A 23,250-nucleotide genomic window follows, 5' to 3' on the forward strand; every position below is an offset into this window, starting at 1 on the left:
AAGCCGATTGGGTTTTATTTTGGCTATAATCTATACTTATAATAAAACTGTAACTGGAAGATTTCTGTACATTTAATATATTTTGAAAATTTTAAATGGGGGATGCTTTATAATCGATACTGAGTCCAAAACAGATTTTTCTTGAATTTTTGTCTGTCTGTCTGCCTGTCTGTGTCTGTCGGTCTGTCTGTCTGTCTGTCTGTCTGTCTGTCTGTCCGGGCATCAAGTGAAAACTACTGAACGGATTTAAATAAAATTTGGCATAGTGGTAGCTGGTATTCCGGGTCAACATATAGGATACTTTTTATCCCGATAAACTATAAGTTTCCTCCGGGAAAAGGGATGAAAATTTTTATCAATTTTACTTCATAGCTCCGTTATATTTGAACAGATTTTAATAATTCTTTTTTATTTGAAACTGTATACTATCAAGCATGTATTGTCTTGTATGTAATTTTAATGGAGATCTGATAAATATTGTCGGAGATAAAGGACATAACTCTTCACTGATAACAGCAAGTCGCAAGGCATACGGGACAACGAATGCATGTGTACCATCCTACTAAACACTAATATTATAAAAGCGAAAGAAATAAAATAATATAAATATTAAGTTTGATTATATACCTGCAAATTCATTTTTAAATTATTCAAATTGAACCTATCGCTTAGAAGTTAGTAGTCGGCTAGTAATGAATAATTAACACACATTCATACGCACAGACATAAACGCGTAAATAGGATTTCAAGTAATTCCAATACTTCGGTTTTTTAGTTTCTTTTATAGTAGTATTAAACAGAAATATATCTTAAATATTTGAGAATATAATCATTTCTCTTAATTGAGTAGGTACTCGTACCTACCTTATAGTGATTAAAGTTGAAATACACAGTCTTAGGAGATATAATAAAATTTTAAGCCTTATAAAGATAGAGGTGGTGTCCTAGCACCACCTATCCAGATAGCCTTGTATAAAGTACCTTCTTGATGATAGTTTCAATAAATTATGCGCTAGTAATAGATTCTAAGACTACTTGATAACCTATAGAACATCGATATACAAATGACCGGGTGCGGGTCGCGATCGGTCACATCAAGAGGGCTAGAGAATCCCGAGTATCATACAGACAAGTACCAACCTATAAAGATATTGAGGTTAATAAATATTTTTAAATAAAACCCATAAAAACCTAGTTGGTTTGAAGAATATAATGTCTTGATAAAATGTTCTTGTGTTCAAGCAACATCTGCAACATTAAAATAATTCCATATTTCGTTAAACAAAATTAGGTCAGGTTATAAATTGAAGGTTTTAATGTAGCGCAAATTTATTCAATATGAACATTATAAATTACGCTTTGATGCCTATCGTATAGCAGCGTATAGCAATGATTGAAGCCAGCAAAATAATTTATAAATACCTTGTGGTTATCCGCGAATTTTGACCACGAACAATTTCTGATTATACCATACCTTTGACAGGATTGCTTGCTACCGTTTTAGACTGCATCATAACTTACCGACGGGTCAGATTGCAATAACTAACATGAAGTTGAATTAGAAAAATGTTTTGGAAAAACACGCGATATACTTTTTATCTGACCAGGTAGGTTCTTTCTGTAATACCAATATATATTTTTATTGGTATTACGGAAAGAACTGAGATGAAACCAAATGTTTTTTTAAATCTTTTCAGCTATTGAAGGTAGATCACGTGTTAGTTTTTCAAAATAACAAAAAAGAAAACTAAGTAACTATTACTATTTCACTAATCACGTCAATCCGTTGCTCTATTGCAGCTTAAAAGAAAAAAACAAACACACATTCGCATTTATAATAATAATGTGGAGAAATTATGAAAGATGGCACTCTAGACATTATGAAAGATGGCACTCTAGACATATGTCGAGCGTGTCATCGTCCTGGGGAGTCCCTCAGGCATATAGTTTCCGGGTGTTCTCATCTTGCTAACGGCGAATACTTGCACAGACATAATCAAGTAGCCAGGATAGTTCATCAACAACTTGCTCTTCGGTTTGGCCTTATCGATTTTGAGATGCCTTACTATAGGTACGACCCGGCGTCAGTTCTTGAAAATAGCAGTGCATTGCTTTACTGGGATCGAACGATTATCACTGACAGGTATATTACAGCTAATAGACCTGATATAGTGCTAGTCGATCGATCAGTGCGCCGTGCAATAATTGTTGACATAACTATTCCACATGACGATAATCTGGTAAAAGCTGAAAAGGACAAAGTATCTAAATAATTCGACCTTGCTCACGAGATTACCGCCATGTGGAATGTTGAGTCGACCGTTGTTGTTCCGATCGTCGTTTCAGTCAATGGTCTTCTCGCGAAAAGCTTCGTCCAACATCTCAAGAAGCTTTCGCTTGGTTGTTGGATCAAGAGTCGGATACAGAAGGCAGTAGTCCTTGAAACGGCGCGTATTGTGAGGAGGTTCCTCACTCTGGAGCCCTGATGCTTGCGGTTGCTTGGGCATTCATTAGCCCCGCAAGCGGAGGGTGTAAGTTTTTTTTTTATAAATTTTTAATAGTGTTTTTTAAGCATTGTTAATAATTAAAAAAAAAAAAAGAAAAATAAAAAATGATAGTAATAATAATGTGGAGTATGATTATCAGTGAGGTTAGATGAAATGTAGTATAAGTTTAATAAGTTTACCTAAAAGCATTACTTACTTACTATTGTTAAGAAATCTTCGGGAACTGCAACGTAAACCCCTTTCAACTGGATTCAATTTACTGATGACACTCAGCTCTTTGTGAGATACGGATCCATAATGAAATAGGAAAGGCTTTTAATCAACGGAAGGTACGAGAAAGAATACGGGTCTTTTCACAAAGTAAGACTTAGTTTACCGAAAATTATACCACTGTGAAACGAAAATAACATACCTAATGAAAAAACTTGTGAATATATAATAAATAAACTTTCATCAACTCCAATAACGCTTTCCAAGTTTCAACCCTACATATTTATAGGTATTGTAACTTGGAAATATACTAATACCATACTTGCGAAAGTGTCTGTTTGTTTAATTTTTTTGTTTGTTTATTTGTTACCTACTCAAGCTCAATTTATTACCCTACCCAAACTTAGTTGGATAACTCCAGAAAAGTTAAATACGTACGGCTTAAAAGCTAAGCCAATATAAAAAAAAATTTGGATATAGATAGCCTAGCATCCTGAAGACCGACATTGGATACTTTTCTTCCGAAAACCTGCAGAAATAAAAAAAACGAGTAAACGCAAATGAAGTTACAAAGCTCATAAAAAAATAATTGAATGGTATATAAATCTAACTCAGATTCATATAAAGATTTGACGTCAAGAACCGTTTTGAGGATTTCAGTGTCGCACAGAATGAGGGCTCAGTAATGTAACAGAGTTCAGTGTAGTCAATGCCTGTGGTTGCTGTGGTATACAGTAAGTGATTGGTTAGATGTTCGGTATGTACTCGTAGTACGTATATATGTGTAGTGTTATATAAGAACTTGTGGCTTAGTCAACCAGGATTACGATGCGCCCCAACCAAAATGCATTAGTGTATTAATGTTTGGTAGCTCTACATTTGACTGTTACGTGTGTCTGAATGATTGAATTATATATATACTCGCAATATATCATGTAAAAGAGAATGCATCTGATTCACTAAAACTTGACATCAGTTTCATAGTTCTCTATACAAAGCTTCGTCATTACTATCCGACAAACAATCCAAACGGTTTAAATTAGAAATTTGAAATTTTGAGCACTCCAGCAGGGCCAGCACGGGAGGGAGATAGAAATTATATCCCCGATTATATCCCCTTTATCACTGAAACACTGAATAGGAGAAGTTTACCCCCGTTTATAAATACATATGGATATTATTTCCACTTGTGCGCCAGTGCTCTGAGAGTTGATAATCTAGAGATCTAGCTGCGGGAGAAGATAAATTTATATCCTTTCCCCGGGGATATAATTGTCTCCTGTCCATACTAGCCGTGCCGAGGTGTACAAGGAGTTTTCAATTCTACCCCCAGATAGCGGAGGAAAGTTTATATGAAAGTGTATTTTTTATATCCATGAAATGTTGACTTTTGGTAATAAATAAGAAATAGGTTTGACACAGTTTTTAAAAAAAACACTACCCCTAAACTACTAAAATAGGGAATCAAAATTGGTATGAAATTTCTAGTTATACTATCCGTTATACAACGATAACGATAAAATTGCAAAAGCGCGCAATACAAGTTGTATAAGAGCATTAAAAATTATAAACAGCGTAAGACGTGTAGCATGAAATACTTTTTCTCGTAGCGTAGGTAGTATACACGCGCGTCGACGCGTAATTAATTGTGTCACACGCGACGTCGCACCATCTTAACCTCGCCTTATTGATTACCAACCTCGCATACAAGATTATATAAATAAGGATTTAAAGTAATATAATAATCTGTACACTGAAATAAATAAAACTGAAGAGTTTGTTTTTGATATCGAAATGAATAGGTACCTATCGTTATGATAAGTTCGAATGGTTATCCATATATATAATAAATACGTACACAAGCCGTGTCTGTACATTAAAGATTTTTGCAAATAGATATCTGGGAAGAAGCAATTTTGGAAATTTTCTTCTCATTGTCTGTATGTCTGTTGGTTAGTGTGTGCATCACGCAAAAACTACTGAGCGGATTTTAATGCAATTTGGTACATTTATAGCTGATAGGATTCAAATTAAAAATACTTTGCATCTCGAAAAACAATAGGGTTCGTTCAGGATATGCGATGAAAGTTATTGTAGATTTTATATCTTAACCGTTTTTCACTATTCTTCTTTTACCGGAAAGGCTGTATTATTGGTTTAATTTGGCCCTAATTTCGTGAAGATCTAGTCAATATTAAAATTGGTAAAGGTATTATTTCTTCAGTAGACAGCAGCGATTCCCATACTTAAGAATTAACGAAACATTATGAGAAAACTGTTGGTGATAGAAAAAAACTATGTACTACATGATTAAAGAACAAAAAAGTCCAGAAAGAAGTTTATTAACTATATATTATTCGCCCCCACCTCAGTCGTTTGCTGAAATATATTGAAATACTGTTTTTACTTATTATCATAGGTTTGTTTATTGGGCACTACCACTACGTTTGAAAAAACTTTCGCTTGTATCTATGTTTGTATCTGTATTATTGAGATAGATGAAGATTATTTAGCAGTACGCTAGGTAATTTATTGTAATTTACACGGGCAAAGCCGAAGGCCACATCTAGTTACCAAATAAAATAATTAATAGAATAAAGAAGTAGGTAAGTATATACATGCGAAGAGAGAAACCTCAAAGCAAAATTTCAAAGTCAATGAGTATGAAGTGGATACCAATTACCGAGTCCCAATTGCCCCGGCCCCGGCACGTGGCCGAGGCAATTGGGATCATATTATATTTGTGATAAGGGTCACACTTACCACAACATCTGCCAAAATGAGTTTTTCCACCCTTTTTGATTTGCGGTTAAGAGGTATTTGGATACCTACAGTTTGGATTCCTATCAAAACATCATCTACACTCATCCGCTTACAGACCTTTTTATATTAATAATTGACGGATCAAGCAGATGGCCCATCTTATGGTAAGTGGAAACCAGTTGCCTATAACCAAGTGTTTCCTTATAAATACAATCTAGGGTTATTCAAGGGGCGGGTGAACAAATTCCTTAAAAGCCGGCAACGCATCGGTGGCTCCTCTGGTGCTGCAGATGTTTATGGACGGCGGTGATCATCATCAGGTGACCCACTTGCTCGTTTGGCCGCTATAAATATTAAAAAAAAAAAAAAACAAAGCAACACTTGGTATGCGAGGGATACGTCCTTCAAAGTGCCACCCTGTGTCCATGAATCTGATTCGTAGGTGCTAAGCCTCATGTGCCTGTAATTACACCGGCAACCCTTCAGACCGGAACACAGCACTGCTGCTTGGCGACAGCCATTCTAATTTGCAGCAGTAATAAGCATGGCGGCAGTCTTCACGAAAAAGCTCTACATAATCAAAAGATCTCAAGCTCTAAAAAATTCGTACAATACTTATTTATTTATTTAAACAACTTTATTGAATAATAAAGGAAACACACACAGGAACACTTACATTAACGTAAATTACATGCAAAAGGTGAACACTAAATGTGATCTCTTCCAGGCTACCTTAACTAATGGAATAAGGCAATGAGATACGGGAAATCGCAATTCTATAAAAAATATATACATAAATAATTAAATAAAATAATAAATGTAATAATATATATAAATATTTAGATACATATTATATATAGTGCCTCCTTACATGACTTTTAAAAATCGCAAGGGATTTAAAGCGTCGCAACTTAATAGAACTTAATAGAACAATTATTATTTAATACTTAAATACTTACTTCTAAATTCGTAAAACTACTTTTTCGTGAGCTAAGTTTATCATACCTTGACTTCCCTAAAATAAGGATTATAAAATAATATTGCTTAAAGCTACGGTAGTAAGTCTTCTGCACTCGGCGCTCTCCGTGTTTACATTCACGGGTATATAAATATTTTAAAAAAACTTATTTCTTCAAAAAATTTAGTCTTATATTTCTTTGTCGTTGCTCTCCACGCTAGATTAATGTTATAAATGCAAAAGATCTTTTATAAATAATGGACGAATCAACAAAACCTCTTATGTTTTTTTTTATTTGCGTGTTCGGATGTATGGTTTTATTATAAAAGTTATAATAAATAACAAAATAAATATACCTACTACGACAATACACACGTCGCCATCCAACCCCAAAAAAGCTTGTTTTATGGGTAACTGATGAATGTTTTTATGAATATAATACACATAAATACTAATAATATACAGATAAACACCCAGACACTGAGAAACATCCATGTTCATCACACAAACATTTTCCAGTTTTGACTCAGAAAGCAGGGTCGCTGCCCACTGCGCCAACCAGCTGTCAAACATTGACTTAAAGTGTGATTATGTCTCTTGTCATCACAGTACATAACATCAATGAGCTATTTAAAGACATTAAAACAATTTGATTGACGCAATTTTACTCCGTTAACGCAAGCCGAAATTCAGCCGCATGTTGGTTTTCATAATAATTGCAGCATTGATTGGTTGCGGTTTTAATGGTCTGCGTGACAGTTGCATAACTTTTGTCTACGTTATGACGTGTATGTGCACAGGGTAAAACGAATTTCCGAGCGTTTTAGTGCTCCAGTCATTCCAATCGAAATAATAATAAAATGTGTTATTCCTAACTGAAACATTTAATCGCTACGGCTGGCAGACTTCTATCTAGAAAATTGTGCATTATTATAAGTAGCCGGAATAGGTTCTGGAGTTTCATGATGTTACCGTTTTATTAAGTGCCATTAAAAAATCTAGATTGAAGCTTAAAGCGAATGAAAACTGTGAAAATAAATAACATCAAATACCTAGCTAAAATTAAAAACCTAAAGTATGTTATAAGTACTGTGTGTTTATCTGAGTGTGTACACCCACGTAAATTGTAGAAATACCGTCACGTGTAAGCAAAGTAAATAACATGTTTGCTTAATATTTTCAGTCCCACAAGCCTTATCCATAATATATAATGTTTGCAATCATTGATTCCAAATTGCCCAAGATTATTTATTTTAAATTCAATAATGAAAAAATGAAATAATAATATGTTTTCAATAACGCTTTTTGTTTTAAATAATTCTAAGCTGCTAATGATATTTTGTATCTGAAAAGGTTTTGTTTTCTTGATTGCCATAGACTAATCCTACATTTTCTTCTAATTACTAATAGTAATAATATGAAATCCATGGTAGAATATGTAACATAAAAACAATATAACAATAGCGTATCATTCCTCGTAAACTAAATCTAATATGGGTAGGTATAAATCAGGACTCCAATCGTGTTCAATGATTCGTTATGGCGGAGGCGACAAATAATATAACTGTCGTTAATCTACATTAATGAAGTCTACAGCTAAAGAGGTCTGCTTATTTTACTATTGTTTTCCGACAAAAGGAAATAAAATGTATGAAAATGCAATATTATTGCGACATTATGATGAATAGGGTGAGCTTAAGGTGAGACTATAACAATAGATGTCAGGCACTCTCCTCATAACCATGGACTACAATTTATGGAAGACATTTTACGTTCCGTGGGATTCACTTCTCAGCTATTCATATATTCGACATAAACATAGACTAAAGGTACAGTATAATATATTGTATGCCTAGACGAATTGAGCAATGGACAAGAATATTTTATATAAACCTAAATATTTTTGACGTCAGAAATAGCTCAAAACTTTCCTTCCTATTTGTAGTTTCGATGTCTGAACATTATATGAATAAAGTATCACTGGCTTAAAAAATAAACATTCTTATAATACCTGTGTAAAAACCGGTCTGACAGTTTTGAGCGTTGATTTAATATGTTACTAGCAATCAATTTTGGCAATCTATTACAGGTCGCCTAGTGTGGGGTCCACAGGTTATCAATAATAAGAGGCAAATATCAATGTAATGTGCATTCAGCTTTACAAATATGTTTACCAATTTATGTGAAATTGTTTTAGTTTTTGTGTTGTATTTCTTTCTCTTTTTGCTGTTGTATTGATATTTTGTGTAACATTTTTGATCTAATAAATTATTATTATTATTATTATATTGAGTGAGATAGTCTTGCATTTCCAATACAATAACTGTTTATACGTTAAAATAATTCAACCTCAAAGTATTTTTATTTCCCACAAATCCTTATATGTAGTAACCTAGTAGGCATAGTGATATCAAGTCAAGTAAACTAGTAAGCAGACTAATTCTGTAACTTAGTGACTATCCAATTACGTTATAGGAACTCAAAATGATGTTGGAAAAAAGCAACATGATGATTTACTTGTACGCTCTTCTCGATAAAATCTACTTTCCAAACCGGTGGTAGAGTTACTGCAAAGACTGAATTGACGCCTGCTTGAAAAAAAATAATTTTGAATTAGAAAAGTTTTCAACAAGTTTACAATTCCTAACCAAGATTCAGTGGCTATATCGTCACACCGGTTGGTAACATAGATTCCACAATGGCTAATGGTGATGAATTGTATGCCAGTTATTTGATAGCAATTTGCCATAGTTGCTAACTTTACTTTTTACAAACTGAGATGAAGAATGAGTCAAGTCCAGGTTATTTCTGTTTCAACCAATCAATTGAATCGTTATCTAATTGATTCGGTATGTTCTTTTGAATATTATGTATGATGTATGATGTTAGATAATATCCAAAATAATGTGCATGTTTTGTGAATCTGAATAGATTGAGATAGTAGTGGAACTTGTAGTGACATAACTCGACCGGGGAAGTACTAACACCATGCTTATTTCTGCCGCTAAGCCGCATTGTTGCTATGCAGTGTTTCGGTCTGAAGGGCATGGTTTCCCGCACAGGTAATGGACACGTTACAACGCTTTTTAAATTCAGTGTTCGGTAGACGTCTTATTTTATTTCTATACAATTTAATACTAAATTTTTAGACGAAGAGTATTATTATTAAATTACTTAAAACTTAATTGGTTTAGCAATTACCTAGATAGGCGTTCACAAACGCACAGACAAATAAAACTTCTGTCTTGGTTTTATTATAGAGATGTATAATATTTGTTATATCAATCAAAAAATATGGCATTGGTTTTTCCATACTAACGACTGTCTACGTACTTGAGCTGAACTCGAAAACACTCAGGATTTTTATGTGAATTTTTTCATAGACTTTTCTCTTTATAACTTCTGCGTTACGCGTACGATTCGACTTTATACGTATTGCATTTATTTAATGGATGAATAAGTTTTACAAATTGACGAATAGAAATGGCTTCTGGTGTGATTTTATCGAATGCAACGTTGAGTTTAGATTTCGCAGTGGTTTTACAAATTCTGAGCTTATACTTATCTTATATACCTTAGTTTATTTGTACGATCTATTTTTATAAAATAAACCTACTGTGGAGACCAATCTATCAGTTTTTTATTTTTGTTATAAATGGTATGGATTGAAAACTGACTGCACCCAACCACGCTTTGCTATGGTTCAGTCTGATAAGGTTCCTGTAGAATCTTGGAGATAAAATAGTTTTTACAACGATTTGAAAATTTGAAAATTTCAAATCAATATTTTAAGATTTATGTATAACATATTCATAATAATATTCATCAGCTATCTTAGTATACATAACACAAGCTATCCTTACTTTAGGGCTAGAAGGTGAGGTGCGCATTGTCGTAGTTTATTTATCTATATAAATGATAATAAAATTATACTACATGGCTTTAACCAGTTTTATTGGTATCGGATGAACGGTATGTACGGCAGTGGATGCGCATAAAATACGAACAAACATTCATTTTTATCAGTTAAAAATACAAGCGATTTTAAATAACTACTAAAGTATCTCAATTAAACACCGAAACTATCAGCACACAAACATATTTTTTTACGTTTAAAAGATATAATGGAACTTTGGAAGGTACGTGTCAAAGTTGCCAATGTAAATATGTCTTTCACATCCACCTACACTTCGTATAAAATTAATTACTATTCATAGAGTTTCGAACAGATCGAACAAGCTTTACAGTTTTTATTCATTCACGATTTTATTCTTATCGTATAAACTCTACCAACTAATTTGAATAGTTTTCATACTGTTAATATGCGTATCGATTTTTCGAAGCAAATGCGAGAGCCAAGTTCGACCGCGCCAATCCTGTTTATTAACATTTTTGGCACTACTTTTGATAAAGCATGACAGCAATGGCTAATAAATCGTCTTTCGAATTCCAGAAGCGAGGTAATTCTTTCATTTTCATCAAAAAGACAAAAGATCATTAACGAATAATAATATTTTCATGCACCTTTGCCATAATGATTTATTGTTTACATGAAGTATTTTACCAACACAAAGTAATTGAACAAAATTTAGTATATTGCAGTTAACATTTTTTTATAAACCATCCATTTGCTGTCAAAAAATCGTTAAAGCTTATATTATATGAACATTTTATTATTTTGTATCGTCAAACAAACATCCATTCGTATACATTTTGTATTGTATATTATGTTGTATATAATATTTATATATAAAATGTACTACCTAAAACTAAGAGGCGTAAATATGAAAACCTGGATAGCAGTCTCATTTTTGTGCCTTTTGGAGTAGAGCCGTTTGGGACCGTGACGTCCGGAGTTACAAGCTATTTTTAAAGAATTATTAAAACGGGTTATCGAGTCTACCGGTGATCCTAGAGCGGGCAGTTACCTTGGCCAAAGAATTAGTTTTGCCATCCAAAGGGGCAATGCTGCCAGCATCTTAGGAACTGTGCCTAACTGCGGTGGTTTTGAAGACGTTTTAGATTTTATTTAGTTTTAATAGGTTATATTACCTAAGTATATATTTAAATTTTGTTTTTACAATGTTACAAAATCTGCATACTTAATTGTATATCTTAATTGTACTCTGCAACTGATTGATATGGACGTGAATTTTCCTGATACATTTGCTTGTAAAACGAAACGAGTGTGTACAAAATTCAGATGATAACGAATACGTGGCTCAGTGTTTGTAGTTTTTGTAATTCTTAAACTATTATAACGAAGAAAACATTTAGAAAACAAAACTAACTAAGCATTTATTATAAGCAGTGCTAAACAAAGGGGCAACATTCTCTAGAACTCGCAAAGAATGCTTGCTTAGCATCATACAGATGTAGGAGTTTAAAAAGTTTTTCAAGCGTACGAGCGGATTGTACACTACATGATGAATGAGACCAGAGAACTACTTGAACTGGACCGCTCGGGCGCAGAGCTTATTATTATGCCAAAACTCGTGACCTTTTGTACGCTGTGTTTTGTGAACAATAATGGCTTGTAGCAACACAATCGACGGAACAACTGAAACTACACTGAACCTTTTCCACCGTTAATATTGTCACGTAGTATTTGTGTGGGAAAGTTGTCGAGTTACTCACCTAACGAGAACAGTTTTGCACGCGCATATGGACTAGTACTGTTATACTTCAGGAATTATTGTAACATTGATAATACCGAATGATTTCTTAAGCGTTGTGATTTTGTGAACAATAATCAAGTGTGGCAACACAACGGACGCAAAAAGTGCACACACAGTAAATATAGCAATTGGTTAGTAAATAACTCGTATATCGAAAGATTGAGCGATTGGAGGGGTACATAAATCATGAATTATCAGATTCTAGGTGACGTTAATTAGAGATACAATAATTATAGTAATAGAAGAGTTATTCTTTACATTGCGATGAGACCGAGAAACTCTTGTGGTTTTTTTTGCAGATTTTTGAAAGTAATTCAAAACTTAAATTATTTTATTGGGAAAGATTTTACCAGTACCAGTCTGGGTATAAAAAAGGTGACGTGAAGGAAATATCAGTAGCGAGTATAGCAAAGACTGAAGAAGCGAAAATGTGATTAACTTGCTGCTGCTATTACAAATGAGCTAAAAATGTGATTTACGTTTACTTCACAATACATATTTTAACATTTTTTATAATAAAAAATATTATAAAAAAAAATTTTTTAAATTGTTGCCTTGTTAATCCGTCTAAATATTTGTTTCAGGGACCTATACACTTTAAATTAAACAGAGATATAACTTTACAAAGTAAGTTGTTATGATAAAGTAAGAATGTTAGGGCAACCGACGGTATACTTATTTGCAATTATTGTCGCAGTTTGTAAAACGATATACTAGATTGCACTGCTTCGCATCGTGTTTGGACCGTAAAGATGTATGTTAAAAATACATGACGTCACTTTAGTTAGATGTTTTGACTTCAATTCAGTTGAAAACACGCTCATCCGAAATTTTTTTTCCATCGTATCTGACGTAAGCATATAGAATGAAAAACCAACCTAACGCATAAAGTAGATGTAATGAGTACCTGCGTACTAAATATGATAAACTTCTTCGTTGTGTTATATCTTGCATGAATTCTTCAAACCTGGGGGGCTTACTACCAACGCTTAAAGCAGTAATATTTTCAAAATACAGTTTAATATGACATACCTTGACGTGCCTAAAAATAATTATAATTCTTGAATAAGAGCGTCATGAATATAAAGAGATTAATACAATACTGCTTTAACCGCTAATAGTAATGCTCTGAGCGGCATTCAGTCTCAGCATGTTTTAAATTTAACCGCTGAGTGCTACATATGAGAAGAGCGACTCTGCGGCGTTTACTTATCTTGCGGCAGTAAACAACCAACTTGAAAGGTAAATGAAATCTGGGTTCCAATAGACGAATCGCAATATCACCACAGATTAATTAACAACAACACAGATAAATTAACAGTTCCCTAGCTGCGATCATTAAATATGGACCACCTGTTATATTCTCCCTTGTTTTCCAGCTGTTTTCATTACTGTGTCCTCTCGACCTACTTCGAATGAAATAAACACCAATTCACCGACGACGTAGGTAATGAATAACTTGTTATGATTTACACTGCAATTTATGCTTTAACATTGCCAAATAGAGTATTATTCGTGAACTAATTTCGATATTTGTTTCTCTGATAGTATTTGTTATGTGAATAATTATTACCACTCGGTAATAACTAATTACACATCGTTAATAATAAATTGTAACGTTAGAATGATTTATTAATGATATTGACTAATTTACACTGTTAGTGTAACAAAATATGCAGAGAATGGTTTTATTTATCACAACGAATTTAACTTATCGAAGGAATTCAAATTTAATAAATTTGTTCGAATTTTCTGATAAAACCATTGATTTAATATGTATAACTGGCTAGAACTGATCGACAGTGACATATAACTTTAACAAGCAATTACCATAAAGTTATTTCGATTTAAAATATATCTAGTTAAAGATAGAAAAAATAAAAAAAAGTTATGCCCAATACTCATTTGAAATGTAAAAAACCCTATTAAACAATACTTTGTTAATTTATATTTGATCTAAGAAGTGGTCCAATAATGAATACCAATTTATTGAATTTTTCGAATGAATCAATTTTCATACAAAATTATATAGATTGTTGACTCCCCATTTATACGGAACGGTAAATAAGAAAAATAAGCTAAGAAATTCTCCATCTTGGAAAATGTTTAATGAAAAGAAACTGGCTGTACTAAAAAAACTGTAATAAAGAACCTTCTCTCACGCACCGCCCGCCCCTTCGTAGTTAATTAAAGAAAAATCCTTAGAGCTATCAACATGATGGATCCGTTTTTCATACAAAAGGCTGCAGGCGGCTCATCAGTAAATTAGATACGGCTAAAAGGGATGACGGTGCAGCTAACGAAGATGTTTTCTTACGAATCACGTACACAAAGGAGGCTTGTGTCGCATCGCATTGCAAAAAGACTCCTTTAACGATTATTAACACGCGTTAGTGATAAACCCAGACGGCAGGGTGATTACGTATCTCGCGACAGGCTTGCGATAGGCGTCAATATCGCGATCACTGCTGTCAAACGTAACTTTTGGAATATTATATGGAAATGTGACGTTTGAAAGCAGTAATCGCGAGATTTACACCCGTTGCAAGCCTGTCGCGCGATACGTAATCACCCTGCAAATGCCAGTCAGATTATTAATAACATGCGGCTCTAAAATTTTAACTACCTGATTATGACATCGACGACCTTTCTGGCGCAGTGGTGAGCGCTGTGGGAGGTCTCGGGTTCGATCCCCAGCGGGGAAAAACTTCTGGGAATTTTTAATTTCTGAATTTTATCTGGTCTGGCTTGGGCCGTAGCTATGTATAATAGTTAGATACCAAATTTTCAAGAAAGACGTGCCGACAAGCCGTTTAATTAATCGGTATGTGTTTAATATAACTGCCATAAAATCCAGTGCCGTGCATACAGGCTACGTGCTCTGTACATACTCTGTGCATACCCTACATGCACGTCACAGTGCCATATACCTAACTGTTGGCCTGAAAACATCTTATATTGCGGAGGAATAAAGTTCTTTTACTCCGTCCTTTTTTTTTTAAAATTAAATAAAATAAAAAACGTATAACAAAAACTATCAAATATGAGTCAAGGTTTAAACGTGTGCCACTCAAAAATAATTGTGGCGTACGGACAAGTACTTATAACGAATTCCAAATTACGTGGCACGGAATAAATCGCCCACTAATTGAACTATTATATAGTAAGGCAGCTTAATGTCGAATTTGGCGATTAGACATCCGTGACAAAATCATTTTGTATAGGTATTTATATAAGTTAGGAACTTAGGTTTAATATGTTTTTTATAGTCATAATTGACAGACCAAGCCGATGGTCCACAATGTCACAGTCATTCTTTTGGTGCTCAGTAAGAACACGTCCTGGGCACTTAAAATATGGTACAACCCGAACTGCTGATCTATTCAAAGTTAGCTCTGGTACTCTCTCTGGCCCTTGTCTGCTCGAAATACTTATTTCGTGTTTTTTACAATATATTTCAGCCGTGTGTATTTGCACACAATGCTCACAGACTACAAAATATGAATTTTGTTAGTTCTTTGAACGAAGTTCTGATAAGTACCAAGTCGTCGGCATAACTTTGACTTTTGAAACATATACTACGGATGTGCCATCCTTTCGTTGTAGCTCTCAGCTCCTCTATAAAGTCATTAAGGTATATGTTGAAGAGATCCGGAGAGGTCATACCACCTTGACGAACACCGCACTCTAATTTATAGTAATTAGAAGTCGCGTCGCCCCATTTAACACTATTTGTTTCATTTCCATACACTGGTACTTCGAGAATTCTTGCCTTAAGTCCAGAAACTGCGTATGCGTAAACTGATGTGTGACGGCTTGTATAGCACAACGCATGTTCAAGTGCAATAATTGCCGAGTCGGTTGAGATACCATAATGGAAACCAAACAGTGGGTCGTCTATTACTATAGTTTTTAACAGGTCGAGTTATATCAAGCGTTCTTAAATTTTACAAAGATGTTTTATAAAGGTTTAAGAAACTATAAATTTAACCGTACAAATTCTCCTGCTTTAAAAGTATAGCAAATTAAGCATAATACTCATCGAGTATCAATCCAAAATCAAATTGAATATTAATGATATAATTCTTGCAGGTTGCGGTAGCAAGGAGTCATCAGGCGTGGGGCACAGAGCGGCATGTGGTGGCGATGACGCGGCGTGCTCAGCGCGGCATGCCCTGCTGACATGGCACCCAGCCGCTCCGCCCTCCTTTCGCTGGCAGCTCTCACAGCACTCGCTGGTAAGAGTCCTTTGTTATATCTTACATATTCACACACAACACTATTCAAACATATTCACTGCAGTCAGTGGCGTGCATAGAGGGTATGCACAGGGTATGCAGATGATATAAAATGAAGAAAATCTCCAGTACGAGTTATAAATACTTAAGGGTAGGATTTTTATAACTCGTACTGGCGATTTTTTTCATTTTATATCATCTGCATACCCTGTGCATACCCTCTATGCACGCCACTGACTGCAGTGTACTGCTAGCCTTACTGAAATGGTATTCAATATGTATATATATGATAAAACTAAGGACTCTTGTCATTGGTATTATCATACATGTTGATATACATGCCTTAAAGTTATGCTGCAGTAGACTGCTTGCCATGCTGAAATGGCATTCAACAATTACGTTCTTCTTTCACTTGCATCTCTCACGGCAATCTCTGGTAAGAGTCATTAGATATACTTTAAACATTTATGATGATGATGCTTTAGTGAACTATTTGCTATGCTGGATGCTATTGAAACGCTCCACCCTTTTTTTAGCTGACAGCTCTCACGACACGCGGTATTAAGAGTACTTGGTAATACCTTACATGGTAATATACATGTCTTAAAGCAATACCCCAATTAACGGCTAGCTATGCTGGAAGGGCATTCAACCACTCCGCTTTTCTTTCGATGACATGTCTCACAGCCTTCGCTGGTAAGAGCCAATACATTGCATACTCACCAGTAAACTGTTTGCTTGCTATGCTGGTATAACCTTCGATCGCGTAGCCGTCTTTCGTTTGATGACCACAATGCTCAACCACAGGCCCCCCCGCAGAAGAGCAACGGATTGACGTGATTTTTTGCAGAGATATATACCAAGTTTAATGTGACTGAGAAGGAAATAAGTCACTTTCAAAAATATATCCTCCTGAAAATTTGCATGAAGCATTTTTCCATAAAACTGACTATTATAAATGTTTAAGTGGGTGGCTTTATTAGTCATTGCTTTAACGCGCCAACATTTCTATACATAACATAAGTAAAGCCGCTGTAAGGTATTGTTTATACCTACATATAACAATATGCTGATGTACTCTATATATGCGTAGGCTTTAAAGAAAGAATATTTACGCCATGGGACTTTCAGTGCTCATTTTATATGGCATCTACAACAACGCTTGGTTCAATTTTGCAATCAAGCTGCCTCCATCTTTCATATACTGGCACGTGTCATTGCCTTGTCAACGCCACTCGCTTGCGGTTGCACGCTTGATAGGCTGACACGTGGACAAAACCAACAAACCATCCATTTCTCACCCCGTGTATTCTCAGCATGCAAATTCAAATCCAAAGTTTTCTTTATTCATGTAGGCCTATCACAGGCACTTATGAAGCGTTCATACATATATGTTTACATATATGTAAGGGGATGGTGATAACTTCGTTCGCCAACTTAAACCTAAAGCTACGAGGGTTCTAAACAGGTCCTGGTCTAAGAAGAGCCCACAACAAACTTAGCCGGGTAATTTTTTTTGTTATCACAATCAATTAAAAATTATATGCCTCCCAAACAATAATTTTTTTTTAATCCGTGCATTATTTGTGTAGACTGCCTAATTCCGTTATTCCGTACTATCATTACAAAATGGGGCATTGCTGCGTGAAAGGAAGATAAAGCATAAGGTTATAAATAACAGATAAAGCCTAATAAAGCATAAGGTTATAATAACATTATAGAGACCTACTTGATTAGGCTTTTTCCGAATTCGGAAAAATGCCAAGTTACAACTGGATACATCCAAAATGTATGCGATAGGAAGCGTGTATTTTTTGGAAATAGAAAGTAGGTAGTGTATGCATATCTCTTCCCCTCATAAGCACGATAAAAACCTTTTTCTTGCGAGGTAAATTAGTACCTACTCACAATAATTCTCTTAATACCGCACCGTTAACTTAATAATTTCATTATTTTTTTTTTCCTTGTTGCTGGCAGTATAACAATGCAGGGCACTGCTGGACAGTATAAAGAAAAATATTTAACCAATAAAATAAGGTCCTTGAACGATAAATAAATCGATTGATGGAGCGGAGCGGCTTTATGTCCAGATTCCTAATTTATTGAGAAACGCTTTCGATCTCTGATGTCTGATTGTTTGAATTGGGATGATGGATCTAGCTTTTCTTCCTTACTGAGTGTCTAGAAATTCAGCCCACCATGTCTATTTCAAAACGCTAATCTTGACTAATATTGTACTAAAGTAAATTGATATGTTATAGTTATTTTAGTTATTGCTACGGGAACCTTCTTATTTTCTGATGTAAAAGTACGTCTATACTTATGATAAAATAGAAGGGAAACAAAAAGGTTTTTTGGAGGGAGCTTTATAATCAAAACTCAATCCAAAACTTTTTTTCCATTTTATTGCTCAGTCTTTCTTTCTGTCTGTATCCGCCTATCTCGCCAAAATTACTGAACGTGTTTAAATTTAAGTTGTCATGATTCGAGTTCATACTACGACAGAACTTACATACTTTTTATCCCGATATTCAGCACAGTTCTCTTGGAAGAGGGGATTTTGACGATTTCATACAATCTCCGTATAATTTACAGCGACCTCTCACGGCTTAACGATACTGAATGCATTCTACATTCGGCATTAGATAGAAGCAGGCGCTATTTTGCAGAATTCCATGATATGTTATAAAAATTAACCTTAGTTTGCTATACTCCGTGAAAAGCAGGAAAATCTGTATGGTGTGATTTACAATTTCTTCAATCTTCATACTCCACACCAAACAGTTCTTCGGCAATGTAACCTCTACGCACGTTTCGCTCTAAAACCGGAGCATCCTCAGGAGACGTTGACTGTTCAATGAATAATTGTTAATATGAAGATAAACACCCAGACACTGAAAAACAACCTAGTTCATCACATTTTCCAGTTGCGGGAATCGAACCCACGGCCTTGGACTCAGACGCCAATCGGCCGTCAACTACTGTAAATATTCCTATATTGGGGTAAAAGTATTATCTGATTAAAGTCTTATGCTTTATAGTAAATTTACAAGTAGTAAATACGAACTACGTATACGTAGAGTTACCTACGTGTATGTAGAGTTGGCACATTTAAGGAGCTATTAACCTAAGGCCTATTAACCTAAGGCCCTATCTATGTGGAGCTCAGTGGATACCAATCATTAATCCTTAGTACAGCACATTAATAACATCGGAACGGATAGCTTAACGCGCTCCCCAGGGCAAATCCGTCACCTAAAAATTGTTTTTAGACGCACCTGTTAATCGAACCCTACACCGCATAGTCATCATAGTCTTACTAATTTATTGAATGTTATAGTATTTAAATATGTAAGTGTTGTTATTATATATATTAGTTTATTTTTATTTATTAATTATATTATTTAATTTTTATCTTTTTGTGTACACTAGTTTATGTATTAGCATGTGGTTATTCGCATGTATGTATTTTAATATTTGTACCACCAGCAGTCTATTCTCCTCTTCTTTTTTTTCTAATTCTAAGGTTGCCTGGCAGAGATCGCTATTAAGCGATAAGGCCGCCTTTTGTATTACTACTTCTTTCGATATGTTTCTGTTTTTGTTATATTTTAAATATGTTAATGTTGTGGTATACAAATAAAGAGTTTAATAATAATCATCATGAGCAACGTATCACAGTCTACTCCTAGAATATAGGCCTCTTCTAACGTCTTGTCTTCCACATAATCACCACGCTGGGCAGACGGATTCGTGCAGTAGATGGATGGTAGTAGCACGGAGAACGCTGCCCGTTCTCCTTTATATTCCCTAAGTCGTGCGACGCGGGAAGAGGTGGGGAGGTGACAACTGTATTCCGATCTGCCGTCAACACAAGGCGGATACGTAGTACATATGCTATCCATTAACAGACAAAATCAGTAATCAATGCAATCCAAAATTACTCGATGTCAGAATTTAGCAGTGCTATCCTGTTCCATCTTTTCTTTGTAGGTTAGGATAGTGCTACTAAATTCCGTCCGCTATCTGCAGTTTAAGGTTACGATTTATTATAGGTATTTATTTATTTCGAGCGTAAGTCAACAAGCAATATATTCATTTATTACATAAAAAAAGGCTTAAAAATTTAATCTAATTGTAATAATTGTAATGTGCCTATGTTAATAATTATGTTTGAAAACATAGTTATTGCTCATAGGTTGCCGCTTAACCCTTCTCTCAACTTCAGGAATATATTTATATAATGTTGTAACTGCAGCATAGGTATTTACTAATTTCAAGCGTAAATCAACAAGTAATAAAAAAATGCATTTATTACATTAAAAAAATGCATCAAAATTAATTTTAATTGTAATAATTGCAATTAACCTATGTTAATAATTATTTTTGAAAACATAGTTATTGCTCATATGCTGCCTCTTGACCCTTCTCTCTACTTCAGGAATATATTTGTATAATGCTGTAACTACACATTAAACGAGTTTAAACGCGCTTTTGCACTTTAAACATTTTCTCGGCTACTTGTGCGAGGGGAAAAAAGCTTTGGCGTTTGTAGGGTTCCGTAACCAAATAATAAAACGAGCCAGTAATAAGGTATTAATTAGAGTCTGTCCGTCGGTTTGTCTATTGGTCTGTCTGTCTTTCTGTCCGTCCGTCTGTTACCAGGCTATACTCATGAACCGTGATAGTTGGACAGTTGAAATTCTCACAATGTATTGCCGCTTTAACATCAAATACAAAAAATAGAAAAAAATAAATATTTAAGGCTACTCCTATACATTAGACATGACTTTTTTGCCGTTTTTACAGATAATGGCACAGAACACTCCTGCGTGAGTCCGACTCACGCTTGGCCTTTCTTAAATTCAAGATGTAAAACTATTTGGTGTTGCACGATATTGCATACTCATCCAAAAATAATGAGATCATGGTTTTCTTAACGGTTGATATGAAGGTGATGAAGTTTTAGTTGGACGAAGAGTCCAAGCTACCAGCACGTGCAAAAATAATTTTTGATGGATTCGGAAATTGCAAGAAATCGCTAGTATTTGCATAGTAAAGGTTGGCCGAAGGCTATCAAATATCGGCAGCAAACCAATATCGGTGGCAAGATTTGATTGCATTCCATTTACGTAAGCGACGAACGATGTACTAAAGACATTTGCTTGTGCAGTTTGGAATTTGAGATGGATCCCGTAATTGCATTAAAGAGTCTAGGCCTTAACCTTTGTAACTTTTTTATTAAGCTTTTTAAAATACACCTAGCACTAAGACACTAAAAACACTAGAATATTTTTCGATTAATTTTGAATTTTTCCGTTGGTATTACTACTAAGTTACGAACTCAACTTACGATACGTGGTTAGCACATCGACACAGCTTTAAAAGTAGTTGTTCTAGTTTTAATTACAGTTTACTATTTAATTACCGTTAAACGTTAAAGCAACGAACCACTACCTTGAGTAGGCCATAATTACCCATTAAGAAAGACGGTGCCAACAATTTATAGTTAAAAGACGGAAAAAATGTGTGGGCGTAACTGCAAACTGTTAATCGAGATAGTTAAGGTGCTCGCAATCTTGTTTAATGTGTTTATAAAAAAATCTGTTAAGTCAAAAAAAAAATCTACTGGTTATTACTGTTGTACCTGCCCATTCTTCTTCACTTTCAATCATTCGCTGGCCTTTCTTCCGTCCGTCTGTCTGTCTGTCTTTTCTTTTTTTTGAAAATAAATATGGAATCCAAAAATAAATTGTAACCCTTCAAATTGTGAGCAAAGCACGATTCAATTAGGGATATATTATGCTACTAGCTGTTGCTCGCGTGTTTCATCGCGTTTATTACGGTTTTTTTACACTTTCCCTCGGATAGAAAGTCACCTATGTTTCCGTCCTTTCAACTAACTCTATGCCACAAATCAAGTTGATTGGTTGCTTAGTTAGGGCGCAAAGGAACGACAAACAGTCACACTTTCGCATTTATAATATTAGTTACGAGTTTTGTTGATTTTACACAATATAAAAGATGAAAAGTATAATAATCATAAATAGGTGAAACCGTTTTCGGTTCCCGGGGCGGTCATTTGCGATTAACAACGTTGATTGCGAACTTGTGTCTTGTTTATATGTTTGACTTAACCTTCACCGATCTTCATGAAATTTAATAAATAATAAATAGACGACGACAATACACACATCGCCATCTAGCCCCAAAGTAAGCGTAGCTTGTGTTATGGGTGCTAAGATGACTGATGAATATATTTATAAATAATATACATAAATACTTAGAATATACATATAAACACCCAGACACTGAAAAACATTCATTCTCATCACACAAACATTTTTCAGCAGATCGAAGGAAGAGGAATCGAACCCACGGCTGCAAACAGTGCCAATCGGCCGTCCAATTTGACACAGAGATGCCGCGTTGGAGATTTAAACATAGCATAATTTCAAGACCGGGCCAATAAACTAAACAAACCGCAGAAAAAGCTCGTTTAATATATATAAATAAAGAGCAAATAGAAAGAATATGAACGGATAGGCTTTTTGGTAGCCTATAATTATTTAGGAGTAACGATTATTATCGTACGAGTAGGTTAGTGATAATAAACAAGATCAACAGCTTAACGTGTTCGCCGAGGTAATGAGGAATGCCTCCGCAACTAAGCTGCACCACCCAAACGCCACCCTCTGCATAGAGTACCTATTTATGTAACCATAGTCATAGAGAAGTTACTACAATAAAATAATTTTGTCACACACTGGTTTCAGAAGTGAGTGTGGCTCTTTAATTTGCAGCGACCTAAATTCGCTTTGAAAATGTTCGCTTTGTTCCGTTAGAAATAGTAATTTTAATTTAACACTATATATTTACAAAAACACGCTATTGCA

General features: G+C 34.7%; 1 protein-coding gene across 1 annotated transcript in view; it reads left to right on the top strand.

Moving 5' to 3' along the window:
* Positions 1-23,250, top strand: part of LOC120629605 — a 58,923-nt gene that overhangs the window by 19,551 nt on the left and 16,122 nt on the right. The window contains exon 2 of the mRNA XM_039898582.1: positions 16,209-16,354. Within this exon, the coding sequence (XP_039754516.1) occupies positions 16,300-16,354 (55 nt within the window). The 5' untranslated portion in view covers positions 16,209-16,299. The remainder of the gene's footprint in view (positions 1-16,208; positions 16,355-23,250) is intronic.

This window comes from Pararge aegeria, chromosome 14 (assembly GCF_905163445.1).
Source record: "Pararge aegeria chromosome 14, ilParAegt1.1, whole genome shotgun sequence".
Lineage (NCBI taxonomy): Eukaryota > Metazoa > Arthropoda > Insecta > Lepidoptera > Nymphalidae > Pararge > Pararge aegeria.